Here is a 25237-nt window from a genome sequence, read left to right as displayed (position 1 = left end):
TTGATGGTAATTTTGGAACATGGATTTCTTATGCACCTTCTTAAGCTGAGGTCCATATTCAGCTGCACCCTCCCTAATGCCAGCCCTTCTTCTTGACCACCATTTTTACAGTTTCATAATCACAATCCCCACTACATATATGAAAAAGTCTGAAAGGATGCCACTGTGTTCTGCCCAGATTTACAGTTATTCTGATAACTCAGAATTTTTAGCAGTCAGCCCCTCTATTGTCACTAAACAGTGCTCAAAAAGGTCCACTTAAATGAAACACTTGCTTCTGCATAAACCTCTTTGACTGCATACTGTAACTTTTGGGGTGGGCGGTCTTTGACCTCATTGGCACAACAGCAACATATTTGCTGCTTTTGCAGTTATTCAAAAAACAATTTCTTCACAAGAATCTGCTGAGACAGAACAATAGAAGGTGGTGAAATAGAATCCACCTTTACTCACATGTTGAAATGTTAAACATGGTGGATCTGTGAAAGACTGGCATCAAGGGGTTGTTCTTGTCTTATGTTCAGTGCTGCCAGGATACACATTCACTGAAATTTTTAGGAACATCTGTACACCTGCTTATCCATGCAATTATCTAATCAGCCAATCATATGGCTGCAGGGCAATGCATAAAATCATGCAGATACAGGTCAGGAGCTTCAGTTCATGTTCACACCAAACACCAGAATGGGGGAAAAAATGTGAACCCAGTAATTTCAACCATGGCACTACTGAGTTTGAGTACTTCTGTAACTTCCGATCTCCCAGGATTTTCAAGTACGATAAGAGTTTATTTAGAATCATGTGGAAAGCAAAATGCATCCCATGAGCAGCAGTTCAGTGGATGGAAATGCCTTATTGATGACAGAGGTTAGAGGAGAATGGCCAGACTGGTGTGAACTGTAAGATCACCACTCAGTACAACTGTGAATGCACAACACAACATACCTTGAACCAGATGGGCTACAACAGCAGAGGACCATGTCTGGTTCTAGTTCTGTCAGCAAAGAACAGAAAGCAGGAGCTGCAGTGGGCACAACCTCACCAAAACTGGACAGTTGAAGCCTGGAAAAAATGTAGCCTGGTCTGATCAATCAGAATTAGGCACCAGCAGCCCCAATCCATGCACCCAACCTGCCTTGTGTTAACTGTCCAGTCTGGTGGTGGTGGTGACAGAATGTAGGAATATTTTCTTACCACACTTTGGGCCTGTTAGTTCCCGTCAATCATCACCTGAATGCCATAGCCTAGTTGAGTATTGTTGCTGACCATGTACATCCACTCATGGCCACAACTTCCCCATTTTCTAATGGCTATTTCTAGCATGATTAATTCAACCTGTCAAAAAGCAAAAGTCATCTCAAACTGGTTTCATGAATATTATTTCTTCACTGGCCTTTCCTGTCACCAGATCTGAATCTAATAGAAGACCTTTAAGATGTGGCAGAATGGGAAATGCACATCATTAATGTGCAGAGATTGCTTAATGTAATCATGTCAACATGGACCGGAACCTGAAAGGAATGTTTCTGACATTTTGATGGAATCCATCCCACAAAGAATGGAGGCTGTTTTGAAAGCAAACAGATGCCCTACCCAAAATGAGTATAGTGTTCCTAATACTTTGTCCAGTGAGTGTATATCAGCCCCATGAGACCCTGAACCACATAAGTAGGTCTGAAAATGGATGGATCTGATTCTACACCTCACTACATCAGATAGGGAGAGCTCAGAATGATGAATGAATATGGGATGCACACTCCAAGAAGTCACAAGGCTGAGCAGCAATTTTAGCTTTCTCCAGTATGTTTGTATGTCCAGCTGTGCAGTAAAAGCTCCAGCTTGTAAGATTATGAAGCAGTGACATGGCACACATTTTAATTTAGCTTTGCTCTCATCAGGAGATTGCTCTGATCGTGTGTGGATGTTATCTATTTTATTTTTGCCATTTTATAAAGGCTACCTCCACAATCTTTCTTTAAAACTGCCAAAGTCATGAGGACAGCTCACAGAAGCACAAGTGTAATATGATAACACTCAAATGTCACTGTCAGAACTAGGCAGGAGTCAAGTATATCAATGTAAACCCAGATGGAAATAGGCGCCCATAAACCTAGCCTTGTCCAAAACATATAGCACAATTTCCAGCCCGCTTAATCTTATTCAGGGATGAAGGAACGTAAAGCTTATCCAAACTTCTGTTGTAAGATGGCAAGAAACCTGGATAGAGTACCAACTGTGAACACATCTGCATTCCTATCTAGACTATCCAATTAACCTGGACATGAAGTAAAACCCACAATGACACAGGGTGAACATGTGAACCCCACACAAATGGTGACCAGGCGCGTGACTCACATCCAGGATGCTGAATCTGCAAGGCAGCAGCTCTATCCACAGTACTGCCTTGATGCCCATGTGTGTGATCCATGCCACTGGAGTGTCAGAAAGCACAGCTGTAAAGCTGTCATCACTCTCTGCAAAAAGTTCCAGAATTACCTATAATAATAGAAAGTTTGTAAGCATCTGGAACTCAGATGTTCTCCATCTCTTTCAGTGCTTTTCCACACTTGTCCATTAGCCTGCTAACTTAAAGGAACTTTCCTAGTAGTGGGGCGTTGTACTGTGTTAGCCATTACGGATGCAATGAGAAGTCAAGCAAAATGACACCTTTTATTGGTGAACCGAACAGATGACAATGTGCAAGCTTGCTTACAAGGCAACTGAGGCCCCTCCTTCAGGCAAGTTGTAATCAAGGAATTTTCCTTATATTTGTAGGTTAGTGTGTTCTCCTCCAACAATTCAATATGTGGATTTACTGTATGTAAATGTTTTTAAATCAAAATGTGCATCTTCAGCAAATTTTGCAGATGGAAGACTTCAGCTTAGCATATGTAATTCTCTCATTGCAATATCCTTAATTGCTTTCATATTCAGACTTGATTGTATCTTTATGGCATGGAATTTCATTCAAGTGTGCTGAGGTGATGTTACGTGGTAACTTCTGGTTAGCCTTTGCAGTTGCTGCTCCACGGTTCTGGAATGCCCTACCAGAGAACCTGAGAACACAGCAGATTGTGGGCTGTTATAAAAAACAGTTAAAAGACTTTTCTATTTAGGAAAGCATATTAACAAAATTGCCTCTAATTATTGTTTTATCTTGTTGTGTTTTTGTTTATTTTTTTTATGTAGCACTTTGAGGTTTACTACAAATGTAAAGTGCCTTATAAATAAAATTTATTATTATTATTATCTGAATTTAGTCAGTGGTCCAAACGATGCTTTATTTAAGAAGTCATTTCAACCGGGTGGTCAAAGATTACATCCTTATGTCAGCCCATTCAGCTAAGGGGACCCTCAAAGATGTATTCCCTGGACTGTCAGTTCATCCATTTATCTAATTAATGTTTCACGACAGCTTAAACAGAGGCATTATTGGCATTTACTTAGGGCCGCTGGTGCATCCTCTCTCTCTATTTATGCTTAAGTCTTTTTCTACCCCACCTTAACATGCTGACTGGATTACAGGAGGATATTAGATTGTGGAATTTGAAAAATAAAAAGGGGGGGGGGGGGGGGGTTTGGAGTGTAGAAAGATCAACAGACATAAAAGAATACCGAAAGCGTTACAAGTGCAACAAGATTAAAACACAAACGGTCCTTTCCACCGCCCCCTTTGAAACACTTAAAGTAACGGGCTATGTGTTTGCGACTTGATTTTTCTCATTCATATGCGCTCGACTTCGTTTTCTTCGGAAAAAGACTCCAGAAACAGCAGTGCGCTGCCACTTGTCCCGGAGCCTTTAAACAGGTACCTCCGCGGATGGAAGGCGGGCTGTAGAGTCACTCGCGGAAAGCTGCCCTGTTCTCGACGAGGAAGGAGGGAAGTTAGGTGACATGAGCGCAAACCTGAGTCGTTGGGTGGGTAATACCACTGCAGTGGGTCTGCACATTCAGAAAGTGCAGCAGCAAATGAGCCAGCGCTCTCGGTGAATGTGTGTGTGTTACGACGCGGAGCGGCGCCGCGCTGGAGGTGCCAACGCATCCAACGGAGAGGCGAGCGAGCGAGCGAGCCAGCGGACCGACGGCGCGGATTAACGCACCAGCCGAGCACATGGAGCACCTGTTCGTCCTGGCTTCTTTATCTGCCTTCATTCCCGTTGCAGGTACGTAAGGCACTTTCTGTCTCTCGTTCGGTCTGACACAGCTTCTCCAATGGAGAAAACCGGGGTGCTTTTCAATTATATTGTGGGGAATTGTTCGTGCGCGTGGTCTTAGAAAATGCGCGCTTTTCGCTGCCGTCAGTCACTTGCTTGGTCTGAAAGCGAAGGATGTGGCACTCCACGGAATGTCAATAGAAGCGGAAGAAATCCACAGGGGGAAAAAACTGTCGGTCGAAAAAGATGACCGAATCATCACCCGGCTTAAAGTCAGGAGTCCATGTGCGCCCGAAAACAAGGCGCAGAAAATCTGCCGTAACGAGAGCACCGACCGCTCTTGGCGCTCACTGCGGCTGTCACCGAGGCGAAAGAAGTGGAGCGAGGCAGGAATACCTGGAAAACGAGACTACTGTGCACTCACGAAATAAATGGTTGACTAATGTCACTGCTAAAAATGGACGTCTGTTCTGAATGCAGTTGAAGGAAGACAAAGGGGAAAGGGGCACATCTGTCTATCAATCTATAATATAGTGCCTTCTACTATCTATCTATCTATCTATCTATCTATCTATCTATCTATCTATCTATCTATCTATCTATCTATCTATTGTAATATAGTACCCCTGAATTTATCAGCTTAAACTGCTCGGGGTGCCTTTTACTTTCTTTCTGTCTGTCGTCTGTCTATCTGTCTATTTATATAGTGCCTTTTACGATCTGTCTATCTATCGTTATATAGTGCCTATATCTATTTATCAGCTTAAACTGCTTGGGGAGCTGTATGGGAGGAAAAGCTTTTTAACACAAAAAACATCAGGATAGGCTTGCTGACTGCAAAAATGGCACAGCGAACAATTGCATACATAACTGGAAAAGAGCATTAATGAATCTTGAAAAAAGATAAGCTTAATAAACATTTGAATTAATATACTTTCTGAGATGTCAATTTAAGAAAAGTGAAATATGTCTGTATTCTTCCAGGTGAACAAAAATCTATCTATCTATATGTCTTTCTGTCTGTCTGTTTGTCTATAGACATCTGCATCAGTCTTGCTACTGTATAAGGCTGACTTAAAGTGTCTCTCTGACTTCTGTCTATTAACACTGCAGGAGGTACAGTTCGAATAGTGAAAAATATTTTCTTATTTTATCTATCTATCTATCTAAGCTCCATGAGAAGAAACATTTTTTATACAACAGCAATCTGCATGGCTTGTTTACTGACTAAATGGCACAATGATCAAGTACATACTTATCTGTGGAAGTGTATTAACGCATCTTAAAAAAGAATAAATTAGCATGTTTATCTTTAATAATGGAATTTCAGAAGTTTCAGTTTTATCTAAAGAATTGACCTTATTAAGATACAGTAAGTCTCACCAAGTGTATTCTACAACTGGAAATAGAATACAGACAATCTATCTATCTATCTATCTATCTATCTATCTATCTATCTATCTATCTATCTATCTATCTATCTATCTATCCTTGTAAATTTTTTATTACAGACAACTGCATCAGTCCTGCTACTGTATATGTCGGACTAAAAATGGCTTATCTGATTTCTGTCTATTAAAACTCCGGGAGGAGCAGTCAGAATAGTGAAGAGTGTTTTCTTGTATTGCTGTTTTTAATTTCAAGCCCCTTTTTATGCTATGCAGACGTGTGTTTCTATAATTGAAACCTGCATATACCAGTGCTTAACATATGAAAAGCTTATTAAACAAGTATGCTTCCATCTGTAGAAGTAAATTGGAAATCGGGACATATACATTCGGGTTTAATTCAAAATCCAAACCATGTGTACAGGTATATATGTGTTTGTATGTGTATGTATATATTGTGATATGTGATTCATTTTCTCCTTTTATGGATTTTTAGCAATAAATATGCAAACCATATCATATATTTAAAAAGAATTTGAACTATTTTTTTAATTGACCACATTGACTAAGGGCAATGACTAACTCCTTTGAGATCTGTTCCCAGTCTTTACCCAGGGACACCCTTCACGTGAATGCAGACAAAGCCTTCATCAGCTGCCGTAGTTTTGTCCCACTTGAGGCTCTCTAGGGTTCTTTATTTTATCCCAAAGTCTATTTTTAGCTTCCCTTTGCTGCTTGTTTATATGAAGTAACTGAAAAGGCTAATTTAACCACTTTACTAGTATTCTTATGTAGGACATATTGTTCTAAACATGCTAACACATATTATATATTGTTGAACTGTACATCTGACTATCAAGGGTGGTCCACAGTTTTTTACATCTTTTTTTTTCTTTACATCTGAAACAATATTTTGCATGGCTGCCTGGAGCACTAACTTGTCCTTCTTAATATTAAACACTGCTTGGGAGAAGTTACCTAGTCAGATATATAGTATATCACGAGCATGGTTTGTGTCTAACAGATTGTGAATGGGGTTTGCGGGTGTACTGCTGTAAAGTGTTGCCTTGGTGCCAGTTAACAGTATCATTGAGGTTCCATGTGGCGGAAGACACATGAGAGCAAGTTGTGTTTAAGAATCTCTCCTAAAAACTCTTCATCCCTGTAACTTCTCTTTTCGGTACAGACTATGGGTTATTTTATGGTCTTTATTTTACTGCACTGACAGAACTGCTCAAATAATAAATTGTGTAGCTTGCAAGTCTCACAGGTGTCTCCTGTCATTTTTGGAGAAAACTGCAGGCAGTCTGTTCAACAGAAGAGCAAACAGAGCTGCTCTGTCTGATGGCTGCCTTTTCTAAAGATAACAATTCTCATTTTTGTTTAATACCTCCTGTGGGAGTAACCAAACAGAAGCTGATACTCTGTTAGGATGAAAAATGGTGCTTTAAGTGGCAATCTTACACTTTGTGTGACAATTATTGTTTGTTTGGATGTTCAGACAGAGTCATGGATGGAGCAACTCTGAATAATAATGTTTAGTGTAAGGATGTTGTTGTAGCCCTAAATATTTTTCAGCACATGTTCTGTTTCTGTTGTTACCTTATAGAATTATAAGTATCGACTTTGATGTCTTTGGGGTCTACCACACCTGTTTAAAATGATTTTTGTAAAGGATAACTGATTCTGCCAGTGACCAAGGAAAACTGAGACAGAGTCCAGTTGCTCAAATCATTCCTAACAAGGTGTTTTGCATTTTAACATTTTCTTTTGGAGGTTAGGCCTCTCTTAGTCTCAAACCAGTCGGTGGGTTGAACAGCAGCAGGCATTGAGAATGCCTTGTTAGTAATGCTAAATGACACCTCTAAATATCAGGAGAAATCTCAGAGTGAATCATAATTTAGATTGTACATTTTAACAGCAGATTCAACATTGTTTAGTCTGTAAAAGGTGAAAGAACTTGGTTTTAATTCTGTTGTGCAATTTTCATGTAACTTACAGCAAGCAAGATTTAACTGAAATGCATAACTCTTAAAAAATGTTACCAGAGGAAACCCCACAAGATTGTGCTTTTGCTTTACTATTGTATATTTTATAAATAAATGAATATTTAGCATAATCTCCTACTCGCACCCTTTCCAATATGCTTTCATATCTGACTTTTCATTTCATAAAAAATTTAACACAAGACATCAAATTTTGTTAAATGATGGTCTGATACCAATCGCAAAGTAAATTTGAATAAAACAACATTTATGGTCATAGGTATTGCAGCGAGAAAGATACTCCCTGTACTCCAATATAGAAAATGAAAAACTGGCTTACGAAGTCACATTCTGCAAATAGTTGGGAATCTAGGCTGGTGATCAGTTGAGATATTTTGATTGGGCTTTGGCCTTTATGATAAAGAAAGCCGAGTGTCAGTGGCTGATCAAACATCAGTGGAACAGCAATATGCAGACAAAGCTTTATGAAATTCTTAATGATGCTGGTCATCCAGTCCAATATAAATTCAAATTTATAGTTTTAACAAGCATTGTGATAAATTTCATCCTCCTGTGACCTTGAATTGGATTACATATGTTAGACCAAGTACAGATGGATGGAATCCTGAAATGTAGCATTAAAGCAAAATAACTTTACTTTCATGAAGTATTGATTGTTAAAGAGCAGCTCAACAAAAACTGTAACAGACATCAAGTATAATATATTTTATTTTTTGGTACTTTTGTTTGACTGTTAATTCTTTTTGTTATTTAGTTGTAAAGGGCATAAAGAATTCAGGGGTCATGAGGTTTGCCTTGACTTTGATCTTGAAGCAATATTTATACAATCACTAATACTGCAGCCCTGCGGTGGGCTGGCGCCCTGCCCTGGGTTTGTTCCTGCCTTGCACCCTGTGCTGGCTGGGATTGTCTCCAGCAGACCCATGTGACCCTGTGTTAGGATATAGCGGGTTGGATGATGACTGACTGACTAATACTCCATCCATCCATCCATTATCCAACCCGCTGAATCCGAACACAGGGTCACGGGGGTCTGCTGGAGCCAATCCCAGCCAACACAGGGCACAAGGCAGGAACCAATCCTGGGCAGGGTGCCAACCCACCGCACTGACTAATACTGCAGTTCTTTTTTTTACTATTCTTGATCGAAACAAAAATATCCCCCAAAGGGGCAGATCTTTGAGTTATACAGTATATTTCATATCAATATTCCACATCAAGTACAATCGAAAATAGTTTTACATTTCTTTATGGTATGTGATAGCTCCATACAGCTTGAATTTGGAAGGTATTGACAAATAGTGTTTTTTTATTTTATGTATTTAAAGTACATCTTCTTTCTGCATTTCCACATTAATGAATGTTTCCCTTTGTTCCTTCAAAATAGATATTATTGTAATGGGGGATGCAATTCTTGTCTGGTAGCAATTAACTTTTTTTCAGAGCATAGTGACACTGTAACAGGCTGTCATCTGAAATCTAGACTGTGCTTGGTAATAAAATAAGTAGGAACAGTGTGAAGAAAGAATTCCATTTTTCATTTTAATAAAATTTGCTTAATCCAATTTTATGGTCTTGAGACGTGGAGTCCATTACAGCAGCGTTAGGTGCAAGCATGGCCAGATGTACCATTGGGCGTGCACCCTAGAGAACTGCTTGCAAAGTGGCCTTCGTATATGTAACAGAGAGAAAAAAAATGACTAAAAGTAGCAAAGGTCCAATCTTAACTGACAGTACAGGAACTCATAGCAATTCGTTATCCAGCAGACACCCCTACCCCACTCAAGATTATAAACCTATCCAATTAGACATAAATAAAAGCTTTAACAAGAAAAATGGGTGTTCTACTTAGTTGATATGGGTGGGGCGCAGTCAAATCAGGTGTCTAAAATGTTGCTTTTGTGAGATTGTCCATTTGATGTGTTACTGTGCTGCATAAAAGAAGTAGTCTTCATGTATGTTGTTCAATGGTGCAGTAAAACACAAAAAAAAAGCAAAAGATACTGTTGTGTTGAAAATTGTCCCTGAAATTTTGAAAAAAATAAACCAAAATAATTATCTGAACAAGCATTTTGATCAAGTTGTAAACAGTGCAGTGGAGTGACCTTACAGATAGTCAAGAGAGGGTGAACCTCAACAATTCTTGAAACTTTAGCCGTATAGTGTGGTCCAGTTCTGTGGAGTCACCGACATAGATGTGAACAAGAATGCAGAAGACAACTAGGCCACTGCAGGAGATAAAATGCACCAAAATATGGGCAGAACTGAGCAAGTCATCCTCTGTTTACTCTTGTATTTTATATGCTGCAAGTATGGAACCCCTCAGTTACATAGTATTTTTTTGGCAAAAAGTGGTATTGGTCTTCAAAAAATATGACATTGATGTTTATTAACTGCACTATCAGAAGATAGTTGCAGTCCCATAGATATGATGTTGCACTCATGAATTAATTTTTTACATTCATTAATGAAGAGAAAAGACAGATGAGGTTGATCCAGTATAAAGCTTTGCAGTTTTCTTCTACTTCAACACTGCTCCTGATTTTATTCTTCACATACAGTATATGAAGGTCATAGAGTGTGAGCACATGTGAGTGCCTAGGTGTTCTGATTGGGTTAATGTGTTGTTTTGGGCTTTTGATCCTCAACCATGGGGGCCTGTAGGAAGGTCTTAAGTTGGCCTTTGGTGCAAGCCCTGGATGGGTTCCACTCCATTACACTCTACTACAGGGAACACCTTCATTCAGTCATACTGAAGGAGTTTATAGTTGCAGTAAGCTAACATGAATGTCTTTGCAATATGGAAAGAAAATTGGAATACCCAAAGAAAACCGAATCCAGATACAGGATGAGTGAGTACATTCTACAAGGGTTAGGGTTAATACTATGAAGTAGATGCATTAAGCACTTCCCTTCCATGCTTCCCTAACAAGAGGAACAAAGTTTATTAATTCTTTTTGAACCCAGTGTACAACTGAAGATGACCTTTCCCATTTTTTGCTCATGTCTAGGTTAAGACTTTTGTATGGCAAGGTCAGTACCTCCTTTTTCCTATTTTGTGACTAGGCACCTCATTTTCTTTATGCTTTATGGTGGATTCTAAGAGCAATTATTTTGAAATATACTTAACATTTAAACTGACATCACAAAAGAAAATGGAAACCTGCCACAGTGGCTATCATTATGCCATAATGTGAATAAAAGCATGGTGAAATTAAGTTTTTCTACCAGTTATGTGATACTAGAAATTAGCATTAACCACTTTCATAAAAGTATCTGCTACACTCCAACATATCTACCAAAAATATACAACCCCAAATCAGAAAATCTGGGACTGTATGGAAAAAAAAAAAAAAAAAAAAACAAATTGCAGTGATTCTTACATTTACTTTGACTTTAATTTTGTTGCAGACAGTTTGAACCCAAGATACTGTATTTCATGTTTTGTCTGGTCAACTTCATTTCATTTGTTAATACACATCCATTCATGCATTTCAGACCTACAACACATTCCAAAAAAAGTTGGGATAGGGGCAAATTAGGGCCAGTAATGAGGTAAGATAATTAAGTAATGATGTGATTTCACACAGGTGATGTCAACAGGTGATTGTAATCGTGATTTGGTATCCACAAAAGGCTGAGACTTTGATGAGCAAATCTGGATAGAGTATCTCCAGTTTGTCAACAAATGCATTAGAAAGTTTTTGAAATGTTTCTCAAAGAAAGATTGGAAGGGATTTGCATATTTCTCCCTCTACAGTGCATAATATCAATAAACGATTCACAGAATCCAGAGGAATTTCAGTGCGTAAAGGGCAAGGGCGTAAGCCTAAGCTGAACATCTGTGATCTGTGATCCCTCAGACGGCACTTCCTCAAGAACTGTCACACATCACTAGCTGATATAACCACATGGGCAAAGGGATTACTTTGGCAGACCATTGTCAAGTACTACAATGTGGTGTTACATTCACAAATGCCACTTAAAACTTTACTGTGCAAAAAGAAGCCTTATGTTAATCATGTCCAGAAGTGGCATCAACTTCTCTGGGCTTGGAGGTACCTGGGATGGACCATCACACAGTGGAAATGTGCATTATAGTCAGACAAATCAGTATTCCAGATCTTTTCTGGAAGAAATTGACGCCATGTACTCCACACCAAAAATATAAAGGACCATCCATACTGTTATCGGCAACAAGTCCAAAAGCCGGGGTCTGCCATGGTATTGGGGTTGTGTTAGCGCCTTTGGCAAAGATAATTTATACTTCTGTGATGGCAGCATTAATGCAGAAAAGTACATTGAGATTTTCAAAACAACAACTTTTCCAGGGACTTCCATGCATTTTTCAGCAAGACAATGCAAAACCACATTCTGCATACATTACAAAGGCAGAGAATGTGTGGAGAATTTGGAAACAATAAATGTGACAACAATGACCCTGTACTTTTGCACAGCTTAAGACATGTTTGCAGAGAAAATGGGACAACAAAATAACACCTGAATCCCTTCATCACTTGGTATCCTCAGTGTCAGAACGTCTTAAGTGTTGTGAGAAGGAATGGCAACATTACTTTTTTGGAACATGTTACAGGCCTGAAATACAGAAATAGATGTATATTAAATGAAATGAAGTTGACCAGACAAAACACGAAATAGCTAGGGTTCATACTGTCTGCAATTAAATAAAAGTCAAAGAAAATTTAAGAATCATTAAGCTTTTTATTTTCATTTTCCATACCGTAGTGGTTAAGGATTTAGTCTTCAAACCCTGAAGTTGTGGGTTTAAATCCTGTTACTGACACTGTGTGACCATGAGCAAGTCACTTGACCTGCCTGTGTTCCAATTAGAAAACAAAAAGAAATGTAACCAATTGTATCATAAATGTTGTAAGTCGCCCTGCATAAAAGCAACAGCCAAATAAGTAATGTCCCACCTTTTTCTGATTTGGGATTCTATATAATATAGTATTGTCATAATATTCATAGAGTTAAAAATGAGTACTGAATCATGACACAGAATCATAGCAGGGAAGACATCTCCCTTCAGATTAAAGGATTTGACTTCTATTTGAGGGAAAGGGTGAGGGACAGTAGATCAAGACAGGTATCTTAACTGATGTGGACATCATTCTGTCAAATACCAATATTGCTGGCCACCCTGCTGCACATGCTGTATTCTTTTCATTTTCCTTTCTCTGCTTATTCACCCTTTCATGGGCTTGTGCTGTAGTCATGTGTTGTAAATGATAATCAGTAATGCAATGTCCACTGTGAGGCACAGAACACTGCTGGATGTGACCAAGGGGGCTCTGGGAAATGATAGGCAGAGCTGCCAATCTACTAAGCTTATTATCTGTTGCCATCTTCATCCTCCACTCTGATTGCATTTTTTATTTCTTTTCACACTGCTGCTATTCAAGAATATTTCCACACTCTTTAATTTTCAGTTTTTATCATCATTTTGTGCCTCTTAATATAAAAATGAACACAAAATGTAATCTAATGCATACTAGTAAGGTAGCATTAATAAAAATGTGGACAGCATTAAGGCTGAAATATTTCAGAAATTCTTAAAGAACTCCTGTAGTCAAAGCCCATGTATATGTTGCCTCTCCATGCTCTCAGGCTGCCTCCAGCAATTGGCTCTTAAGAGATATTAAAATACAGCTTTTTGCCGCTAAAAAGTGATACAACATTCACTCCCACTTAGAACCAGCCGGTGATGGGAAGCTTGTGGAAGCAGAACATTAACAGCCTCAGTCTCAATTTCAAAATATTATATCAATTAAATTTAAAAATGTAATGATGGCATTCACATACAGTACAGTAATAATATGGTGAACTGCAAGAGCAGCCTCTTGTTCATGCAGTGTATCATCATCTAGCACTTTGGTATGATTATATTTTTTACTTGACATAGTAAAAGGCTAATGATATACTGTATGTAATATGTACAGTATATAATATATACAGTATATACATTGTGGCCACCAGGGGATGCTCCAGCTCTCCAAACACCCAATCCACACAGGTGCAGACACATGTCACAGTAAACAAGGGTTTATTTTGTTTCGTGGGAAACTGTTTGCAGGCAAGCGTTTCCCACACCACAGCCACAGTACATAAGCACAGCAATACTTCTTCAATGTCTTCTTCTTCTTGTCTCTTTCTCTCTCTGTTTCTGCCTCCTCCGGTCCTCCTGGCAAGCTTCGTCCTCCTCCTCCTAACTCTGGATCCTGGAGTTATGGCAGGCAGCTCCTGTTATGTGAAACCCAGAAACACTTCCGGTGTTCTGAAGCACCGGACCCTAAAAAAGTGGTGATTTGGAAGCGGTTCCAAGTAAGGTGGGAGCCTGACAAAGAAGGGCTTATCAGTCCCCCCAGCACCTCTGGCGGCAACCATGATTCCCAACAGAACTGAGTTGAAGAACTCTAGTTCCCATAGTGCACTGCCACAACCCAGGGGAGGTGTCATCTATTAGTCTGGGGGAGACAATGCCCTGTGCATGCTATCTCTCCCAGACCTTCCTGGCTGAGGGCATCCCTGCCAGGTATGGTTCCCGGCCATCCCTCACATGGCCTCTCCCTCAGCTGAGCCTTGTATGCAGAGGCGTTCTTTCCAATGAGGGCTTTTCTTCTCCCAGCGGGGCTGTCAGAATCAAACAGTCCATGGCTTCATCCTGAAATATAAATTCAACAAGGTGACAGGGAGATGCTCCACTGAGGCTGTCTTCTGGCATCTTCCCTTGCCATGTATGGGCAGTGGCTCTAACCATTTCCCCATCGAAGGCACTTATAACACTGTCACGCCCCTCTTGGAGCTCATGAAGGGAATCCTTACCTCTCCCCTCGCTATGCTGAGTTCAACACAGCCCTCAGCATCACTGGGTTCACGGACTCACACGTTGCAGTGTTAGGAAATCTGACCTTTCTCCAGTGGATCTCCTTTCTGCTCTGGAGGCATTCTGGGTCTCTCTATGAGATAAAGAGAGACCCTGTGTTGTCTGTACCCCCTTTGCTCAGCGTGTGACTGCCACTGGTTTGGTGGGAGGTTGAACAGCCCAGACGCCAGCACCAATAAGCTGATCCATCTCGCCCTGCCCTTGGACTTTTTCTCCCACGGCGAGCTTCTCCTTTGGGGAGTTCTTGACAGGAGTCTCTACAACTGGGTAATTAGTCATCACACCCCAGTCAGCTGCAGGGATTGAGACTACTCGGCACCTGACGTTATTATTTTCCAGGGCTCCTTTGCTGTCTCTCTTTCCTGTATGGTACCGGTGACATTCAAATTTACTGCAAATCTACCTGTCCTCTTCAGTGGCATGTCTTTGTTTCCCACGTCAGATCCTTTGCCGATGACAAAGTCATGTACCTGGGTCCTCTCTGAATTCCCGGTCTGCCTGCTCCTCTTCTTTCCCATTGAGGATGGGATAGGATGTTCCTTCGGTGAGCTCGCCCTTGCAAGAATGTTTGAAAAACAGGTCTCTGCCATGAGACAGGCAGGAATCCTGATGACTATGCTACTTGTGACCACAAGGGGGGTGGGGATCCGGCTCCCCAAACACCTGACACACACAGGCATGGACATAAGTCACAGTAAACAAGAGATTCATGGGAAACTCTTTGCTGGCAAGCGTTTCCCACACCACAGTACAGAAGCACAGCAATAGTCTGTCGTCTTCTTCTTTTTGTCTCTCTCTCACTGCCTTCCTCCCAGAAAGCTTCGTCCTCCTTCTTCTGACTCTGGCTCCCAGAGTTGTGGCAGGCAGCTCCTTTTATGTTACACTCAGAAGCACTTCCGGGTAAGGTGAGAGCCTAAAAAAGAAGGACTCACCAATCCATGCAGCACTTCCAGGAGGCACCTATGGAACCCAACAGGGCTGAGTTGAAGAACTCGTTCCCACAGAGCCCTGTGGGGATCCGTGGCGCTGCCACAGCCCAGGGAGGCTGCTATCTAACAGTTCAGGGGAGACAATGCCTTGTGCACACTATCTCCCTCGGTCCTTCTTGGCAAATGGTGTGCTGACCGGGTAAGGCTCCTGGACGTCCCTCACAACATGTATATATTTTTTATAATAAAATATACATTTGAACTAACATCAAGAATTTGTTTATGATTATATTATTCATGATATCGATGTAATATCTGCAGATGCAAAACATATTTGGAGGGGCAACGTGTGACTCTGCATAATCATATTAACCATGAAGAATCTGGTTTAACCAGCCAACTGGGGTTTCACCTGCTCATATTCATTGCAAAATTAGCACCTTATTTAAAGCAGTTAGTGGAGGTGTGGCGCTTCTAAATGATCAGATAATTTAATCATAAGATATACCTTTTAACTAGCATCCACATTATAGTTTTTATGTAATATATAAGTAAAGTAGCGACCATATTAATTATTCATTGTATACTGGGCCTGTTTTGGGGGTATACTGTATGTTTTGTATTTCTTATGGATTGTTGTACATGTACATGCAGAATATAAACCTCCCTTAATGTTTTACATCTGAACTAATATTAGGTGGTTATCTTTATCCTCATCAGGTACCATCCTCTAACAGAGACTTGACTGTCACGCATTTCCTTACCTTCCTATGCTCTGCTAATTTCTTTACATCTCTATAGGTATCCAGACTACACCATTTTGCAATATTGTCAAATGAAATTATGTCTTCTTTTACTCATGGTGTACATGTAAACCAGAGAGAATAGACTTGTGAACGTATTTCTTGATCAGCAGCACTGATGGAACGACATTTAACGTTATGCATTTGAAGTGGTACACTTGTAGGTCAGTATGAGTGAGCTTCTGTTTCATCCTTTTATTCATAGGCTCAGTGTGGAGCAAGCTAATTCATCATTTATTAGTTTCAGATATCCTTTGAAGATGTACAAAATCTCAGTATGTCACAAGGAAATGTGAAGGATGCTCATGTTTGGTTTATGACCAGAGTGATAGCTATGTTAGGTGGTAAGGCTGTCCAATCTCATATTCTAAGTCCGTGAAGCTGAAGATATGGTTATTGGGGATTTAGGGAAATGCACAAACATAGGCAGAGGGCTCAATAGTTTAAACAGAGAGATGTCCGTGTTCTTGAGCCACCATTGCAATTAAACCCAGGAGATGCAGGTTTGAAAGATGTGGAACTTTGGATGATGCCCTCATAACTAAAGATGGCTAGCCTGTGCAGGTAATAATCCTGAAATTTTAGAACTGACTCCATCACTGCAAACTGAAAAGATAACAGGTTCAGATTAGTCTCAGAGTTTTTTCTGTAAGCATATGAAGAGAATAACCTGAGAAGAAATTCACTTGAAAGATCTAATTTGAACTAGACATCAATCAAACGCTAGCAGCAAATTAATCCAAATTCAAGTTTTTAGTGTTAAATCATTGAATAAAGCCTCAGATGTTTGAAACCTGTCATGTGGCTTTAGGATAATATTTATCTTGAACTAGCTGAAATACCCGGGGTTGCCCGGGAAGAAAATAAACTTTTTTTTTTTAATTGTTTGAGAAAAATATAATTAAAAAAAACACAACTTTAAAAATAAATTAACAAATAATGAAGACTCACTAATGTGCTTGTCGTGCAGTCTTCTATATATGATATCATCCAGCTGCCGCTCAGAACCGGCCAACTCTATTTAATTTCAAAAGCAACAGGGGTGTGGTGGTGTTCAAACATAAAGAATGCTGGCAGTCACCTCCAGTTCGCCCTCAGGTGGTTGTTCCGAGTGTCACCTGGATGATAACATGCATACAAGACCACAAGATCACCCCCCATCCTGCTCAGAAGGGGGTGGGTTAGGGTCGATGTCACCCTACATAGTATTTTTAGTCGACCAATAAGAAACATGTGAACCAAGTTTCATGAACATCACTCCAGCCGTTCAGAAGTGATGCTGGAACGTACATACATACACACACACATACATTGACTTTATATATATATATATATATATATATATATATATATATGAGAGAGAGAGAGAGAGAGAGAGAGAGAGAGAGAGAGAGAGAGAGAGAGATAAATGGACAGAATAACTTATGCCTGTTTTTGGCCTGAGCTGTGCAAGGAACTATTAATGGTCTCAGAGGACTTTTGTGACAAGATTGAAATATTGTGGATTGAACCCTTAACATAGCCTTCATTTTTAAACAGAGGAAAGTGCCTTTGTCAGCTCTTTTAAATTTGCTTGGCAGTACTAGGAAAGTTCCAAGACTGATAGGAAGAATTTTGCTACCCTTGTTTGTCAAGTGGTACTACTGTGTAACACAAGCCACGCAGGAAAACTAATAATTTTTTAAGTGTTGGCCTCTCCAGTCCCCTAAAAAGCAAAAATAATACAGATCCAACAGCAGAGTTGATTGGGTGCAGGTGACCAATGTCAAGTGGACAGGCCACATTACGGTCTTTCAATGCTTTTTAAGTAAGCTCTCAGACAAAAAATGAGTTTCTAATATTATAACTACACGTCAGATAACCTAACCTGCATGCTTCAGGGACTAAATTAAGTACATCAATCATCAAGGTTGTATTGACAATTGTGGCAAGCCAAATCACAGATTCAGTCAAGCATGGGATAAGCAAGATGGAGAAATTCAAGTAGCCAGGATTGAAAAAGTGTCCAAGTAGAGGCTAAATCACAGATCCCCAAAATTCCTTGAAAGAGACAGATAATATATGAGGTGCTGTTAGAGTTAAATAGAACAATGAGCACAAATAGTAAACAGGAATTATTTATGGAATATACAGAAACTAGCTGTGTGTGGTCTTCGGGACAAAAAACAACCGAAGACCCCCCTAGCAGTTTTACTATATTGGTGAACTTGCAGAGATGTCGGCTAAGTGACCTGGGACAGGTTGTATCTTGTCTGAGACAGACGTGTAGTCGAGTGCAGCTGTGGGATAAATTGAGCAGGACAGGCTGGAAGCTGTCTGAGGCAAACGTATGGTAGCTCGTTGTGTGAACGTACAACATGCATGTACTACAAAGCTCAGTTTGTCTGCTTGGGTTGAAGGAGAAGTGAGGTGCATGCAAGCGCTGAAATAGTGCATGCATGCGACATCTCACCAAGTGCAAGTCACACTTGTATAAGCTTCTACATCTTCCGTAGAATTCACACCAACTCCCTTGGCTGCGGTTGACCGTGAGCAGAGTGGACTGCTCTATGCACATACACACACAGATCTTTCATTTATATATGTCCAATGCCAGGCCCCAATGCAATAATGAAAACAAGGGGAGACCAAACTATGAGCAGAATTATGCTCTGTCACTCTCTTAGTCAATAACTGCTTAAATGAAGGATATCATGAAAAATGCCAGTCTAAGAGAAAGTGTCAAGAATGTATGTGAATAAGCTAAATCCACCTGTTATAATACAAGGGAAAAATTATGTTCTATAATACCTTAAATCACAGAAAATTAAGTGCGCAAAGAAAAATGTAAAAAAAAAAAAAATCAGGGTATAGTAGACCCTTTGCAATACCATCTTCAACTAATACCCTATTTTGTAATAAACTTCCAAAATGTGCTAAATGAGCATGTCTCCTAATATTAGGTAGTATTGTAAACTGTGTTCTGAGATTTTTCAGAGGTAAGGCTGTTATACTCACCCACTAACCATGGTCCTGGAGACTGGTGATGATGCGTTGCATGTTGTATAGCACATGCAAATAAGACTTTCACTATACTCTGTACACATAGCATTAATGACTCTATAAATCAATGAATGTGCTAGAAGCAATAATTATACTCATTTTAATATACGAAATGTTGAAATAGACATTAAGAAATTAAACTTAAGAATGTCCAGGAACTAAGGCTGTAAAACCTTTGGCAATCAATAGTTTTACAAGGATGACTTGAATGTAAGGTTTCTTGAGGCATCTTGAAGTAAAATATAGTCAGCCGAGTATACCCATTTATCAGAGAGACAAGTCAGCATGATACACCAAATCTAAAGCAACCCAGAAAAAAGGCCAGTTCCATTATGGAAAACAGCTGGCATTAAAAAATCAAAACGGCTGCAATTGAAGCAACATCATAAATATAACTGCAGAACATCAATGCCAAACTGCGATCAATGCCAACCACAGTCATTCGCAAAATGAAGGTAAAACAGAGTTTTGTAAAAAAATGTAACAGAGGAAAGAACTATTTGTATGTAAGTGAACAAAAGAATGAGTTCATCATAATTAATCCTTATTTAAAATAGAAACAAACCTGAACGAATATAAAAAAAATCATTTTCAGTGTGGTAGCCGTGAGTGATAGAAAAGACGCAAAACAGGCCATAATTAATACATTGTTGCTGCAAATGTATTGATGTCTGTGTTTGTGTTATTGATTTATGTGCATTTACCACTTGTTTGCATTCATAAAGCAAGCATAAAGCATAGTTTTGGAATTGACTGTTCTTGTCAGCATGTGCAAATTATGAATTGATGTGTTCACTGCACTGTGCTTGAGCTGTTACTTTGTCTTTGAAAAATGTTGCTTTCTATGAATTACAATACTGCATTAACATGTTCAAGTGTATTAAACCTGTAATGTATTTACACAAATCAATTTTACATATACACAGACCATTAATGAATCTAAACCGGTATTGTTGCTTACAGTGCTTTACATGGATTATGGCCTGTTTAGCATGAATACAGTACATGAGAAGCAAACTTAAAATTTCCTTGTAGAATGTGTGGCCTGGTGAACAAATGCGACTGCCTGACACAAATATGATTAAATCAGTAGAAAAGCTGTACAGCTTCAAGTGTCTGAATGGCAGTAGACCCCTTGTATAATTGTCCTGGAAAAATATATATATGAGAAGAATATAAAATGTCATTGATGTGGTGATGAAGTTGACAACATAGGAAAGGTTCACGTCAATTAGAAAAAGAGAACTGTAGTGTGCTGATCTGATAGCTGACCCTAACAGTGAAGAGAGGGAAAACAAAAGCCTTACACTTGATTTTACCTGGGAAAACTGAACCTAAGAAAGTCCAAGGCTCAAATCAGCTCTCTTACAGACTAGGTAGAACAACTAAGAAAATGTTATACACATTCAAAATGTTAGAATAAATTAAACATAATATGAACAACCATAGTAGCAGTTCTAACAGTAGTGCACTATAATAATAATAATAATAATAATAATAATAATAATAATTAGTCTTTTTATTTAAAGGCTGCTGACTCCAGTAGTAAATGTATCCTAAGAATTTAAGAAGTTCTGCATCTTGTGTTTGCAGTGTAAGCTTGGAGTGCTGCATCTGAACCAGCTGAGTTGATTATACAGCATAGTAATATTAATGTACTGCCTATTTGAATAAGGCTCATACTAGGATGTAAACCTTGTTACCACTCATCCTCAGCTGTCTTTAGTTCTGTCATTCTCTTTTGTCGCTTTGTTTCTCTTTACTCCTGCAGTGTGCCACAAGTCAGTCATCACTAAGAGATGAAATCCACCAGGAGGAATCTATGTGTGCTAGATAATGTGACTCCTCTTGAAACATGTTGACTCCACTACAGATAGATAGATAGATAGATAGATAGATAGATAGATAGATACTTTATTAATCCCAAGGGGAAATTCACATACTCCAGCAGCACCTTACTGATACAAAAAACAATATTAAATTAAAGATTAATAATAATGCAGGTAAAAACAGACAATAACTTTGTATAATGTTAATGTTTACACCCCCGGGTGGAACTGAAGAGTCGCATAGTTTGGGGGAGGAACGATCTTCTCAGTCTGTCAGTGGAGCAAGGCGTGAGGCATCTTTCTTCTTAATGCCGCCTCCCCAGCACACCACCGCGTAGAAGAGGGCGCTCGCCACAACCGTCTGATAGAACATCTGCAGCATCTTATTGCAGATGTTGAAGGACGCCAGCCTTCTAAGCAAGTGTAACCGTCTCTGTCCTTTCTTACACAGAGCATCAGTATTGGCAGTCCAGTCTAATTTATCATCAAGTTGCATTCCCAGGTATTTATAGGTCTGCACCATCTGCACACAGTCACCTCTGATGATCACGGGGTCCATGAGGGGTCTGGGCCTCCTAAAATCCACTACCAGCTCCTTGGTTTTGCTGGTGTTCAGGTGTAGGTGGTTTGAGTCGTACCATTTAACAAAGTCATTGATTAGGTCCCTATACTCCTCCTCCTGCCCACTCCTGATGCAGCCCATGATAGCAATGTCATCAGCGAACTTTTGCACGTGGCAGGACTCCGAGTTGTATTGGAAGTCCGATGTATATAGGCTGAACAGGACCGGAGAAAGTACAGTCCCTTGTGGCGCTCCTGTGTTGCTAACCACAGTGTCAGACGTGCAGTTCCCAAGACGCACATACTGAGGTCTGTCTTTAAGATAGTCCACGATCCATGCCACCAGGTATGAATTTACTCCCATCTCTGTCAGCTTGTCCCTAAGGAGCAGAGGTTGGATTGTGTTGAAGGCGCTAGAGAAGTCTAGAAACATAATTCTTACAGCACCACTGCCTCTGTCCAAGTGGGAGAGGGATCGATGTAGCATATAGATGATGACATCCTCCGCTCCCACCTTCTCCTGATATGCAAACTGCAGAGGGTCGAGGGCGTGTTGAACCTGTGGCCTCAGGTGGTGAAGCAGCAGCCTCTCCATGGTCTTCATCACATGTGATGTCAGAGCAACAGGCCGGAAGTCATTCAGCTGACTAGGACGTGATACCTTTGGGACTGGGGTGATGCAAGATGTTTTCCAAAGCCTCGGGACTCTCACCTGTTCCAGGCACAGGTTGAAGATGCGCTGTAGAGGACCCCCCAGCTCCAATGCACAGACCTTCAGCAGTCATGGCGATACTCCATCTGGACCCGCTGCTTTGCTGGCACGAAGTCTCCTCAGCTCTCTGCTCACTTGCGATGTTGTAATTATGGGTGGGGATGTCTCTCTTATGCTGGTATCAGCAGAAGGATGTGTGGAGGGTGTAGAACTCCGAGGTGAGAGTGAGAGTGGGTTAGGATGGTCAAACCTGTTAAAGAAGTTGTTCATTTGGTTTGCTCTCTTCACGTCTCTCTTGATGGTGGTACCCCGCTTCAAGCTGCAGCCAGTGATGATCTTCATCCCATCCACACTTCCTTCATGCTGTTATTCTGCAACTTCTGCTCCAGCTTTCTCCTCTACTGCTCCTTCGCCGCCCTGAGCTGGACTTGGAGTTCCTTCTGCACGTGCTTGAGCTCATGCTGATCACCGCCTTTAAAAGCCTTTTTCTTCTGGTTCAAGAGGCCCTTGATGTCACTTGTAATCCATGGCTTGTTGTTAGCATAGCAGCGTACAGTTCTTACTGGAACTACAATGTCCATACAGAAGTTGATGTAGTCAGTAGTGCAGTCAACTTCCTCAATGTTCTCACTATGTGATCCCTGCAGGATATCCCAGTCTGTAGTTCCAAAACATTCTCTCAGAGCCTTCTCTGCATCTAAGGAGATTCAGATGTCTGCCTCTAGAATTGGCAACCGTTTTATTTTTGGTCCACCAATCCCCCTGCATCTTATTTGTAATTATCTTGTCACCAAGGTGGACCCCAGGTGACCTTTGATCAAATTATAAATTTTATTTATAATGTGTTCTGCTCAAAACCAATACATTTTATCACAAAAGCATCAATTAAAAATAAAATTGCATAAAATTCAGTAGGAGATGACAGAATAAAAACATGCATACATTCCTTAAACATACTAAAACCAGAAGAACAGTAACAAAATATGAAGTGATGCAAATTAAATCTAAAGTAAATAAAAAAGTAGAAGCACAATTTTAATAGCTCAAAATTAGGCTGCATGCTTGCAATAGTAGCTTATACGTTGACAGATTTTTTTCCATGGGTGGCAGAATTTGTTTAAATAAAATACAGATTTCTGAGCCTGAAGCCCTTCATTTAGTCTGAGAGTGTCTCACCCCATCTGCTAGCATAAATACTACTCCCTCTTCCCAACACCTGGTACCTCTGTCTGCGAGGCCAGGGAGGCTGAGCATCTTTTTCATAGTTAGTTCTGTTTGCATTGAGGATGGGATAGACTGGTGTGTGACTAAATGCAAGGCTGTGAAGGAGGAAATTTTCAATGGCCCCCAACCTCAAAAAGAGCCTAGCACAATAACACTATACACATTGGAATTTTCAGTCAAATGTTAGGCATGTCTCACTTCGTACGTGCATGAATGAAAGGTGGACTACTGGCAAGAGTCAGCCCTCAGCACTCCTTCAGCTCAGATCTTTCCTTCTTGCCTAAGATAGCCTGTTAAGCTTGCCATAACAATCCTAATAAAATACGCTGGTAGTCTGAACAGTTCCTTTTAGGACTCAGACATGGCAATCGACACCTGCCCTGCTATCGAATTAGGAATCGCGAAACAAGATATGTCAAGTGCCTTTAGGAAAGAAAAAAATGCAGTTTTTAAAGCAAAGCCTCATTGAGATTATAGGCAGGAAAGAGGATCCTGCTTAATGGTGTATGGATGCTGGCTTACTCTGACTGTGTCAGCTTAAAGGGGCTGAGCTTCAGCCACATTCAGTGTTTATCATTGCACCCCACAGCTACAGAAACCTGCGTATGATTGTGTCTGTGTGGAGTTTGCACATTCTCTGGGATCATTGTGATTTTATCTGGCATCTCTGGCATCCATCCACATCCCAAAGACACTAGCCCAAACTGTCATCATCTACCCTGGGAATCATTCATTTGGTTCCTGCCTTACATGTAAAGCTATTCATACTGATACTGATTTACAATGATTCTGCAATTGAACAAGAAGGCTGGAAACAGTATATTGTTTTTTTTTTAAATCTTCAGTGTTTGGACTAAAAAGATGCCACTTTTCAGATGTCACTGACTTCAGAGTGAGCCAGCGATTGTGTCTGTGGGTGCAGATGCAGCCCAACAGCTGCACCAGCAGCATCAAAGCATGAGCATGAGTATTTTTGGAGTGCATGAGAGACCATACTCTCCAAAAATACAGTAAGTGCTGACTGTGACTTTGGATGTGGAGCACAATAGCTGCATGGTCTGTATTTGAGCTGAATTATAATGTAGAGAAAGGTTGCTGCCAGCAGATTACGGCAGACTGAACTGGAGCCTTCACTTTCCTATAGGACGATCATCTGAAGGTTGATCATCACTAACGTGGGTGAGGAAGTGAGTCTGAACCCGGAGCTACTAGAACCTCCTGAACATCACCTCCTTTTTGTATCTTTCTGGCTGGTGGAAAGGAAATGTTGATGTTGAGCCTGAAAGGAGGGTCTTGAGGCAGTGAGGTCACATGAGTGCTGGTAGAAGTGAAACACACACTGGGAAGGCCTTCCATCAGTCATGTGACCTGACAGCATCATGAACTGAAGCGCCTTCTGCAAGATCTGATTGCCGACTGCGACTCACTGTCACCTTCAACCCTCAAATCTCCACACTTGGCTGAAGAATTTGCACAAGTGAACACTTGGAAGGGAAGTGTTTAGCATTCAGCAGCAGGTATATCCATTTACAAAATGGACACTGCTTCAATCAGTGTATGTGTGTGCACTCATCATCGCTTTAATACTTGCATCCATTGTCAGTTTATTCTATTTATGCTATATAAGGGGGTCTTCATTCACAGTCCTAGAGAGTCACAGTAGGTGCAGGTTTGTGTTCCAGCCA

At 40.3% G+C, this 25237-nt stretch overlaps 2 protein-coding genes across 11 annotated transcripts in view; one reads left to right on the top strand and one right to left on the bottom strand.

The window, feature by feature from the left end:
- yipf6 (Yip1 domain family, member 6) overlaps positions 1-25237 on the bottom strand; it is a 798052-nt gene that overhangs the window by 560701 nt on the left and 212114 nt on the right. The window lies entirely within an intron of this gene.
- The window catches only part of rxfp2l (relaxin family peptide receptor 2, like), a 78115-nt gene continuing 56595 nt past the window's right edge, over positions 3718-25237 (top strand). Inside the window, exon 1 of the mRNA XM_028816841.2 lies at positions 3718-4163. Within this exon, the coding sequence (XP_028672674.1) occupies positions 4112-4163 (52 nt within the window). The 5' untranslated portion in view covers positions 3718-4111. The remainder of the gene's footprint in view (positions 4164-25237) is intronic.

Source organism: Erpetoichthys calabaricus, chromosome 12, assembly GCF_900747795.2.
Source record: "Erpetoichthys calabaricus chromosome 12, fErpCal1.3, whole genome shotgun sequence".
NCBI classification, from domain to species: Eukaryota; Metazoa; Chordata; class Cladistia; order Polypteriformes; family Polypteridae; genus Erpetoichthys; species Erpetoichthys calabaricus.
This window is presented reverse-complemented; position numbering and strand designations above follow the sequence as displayed.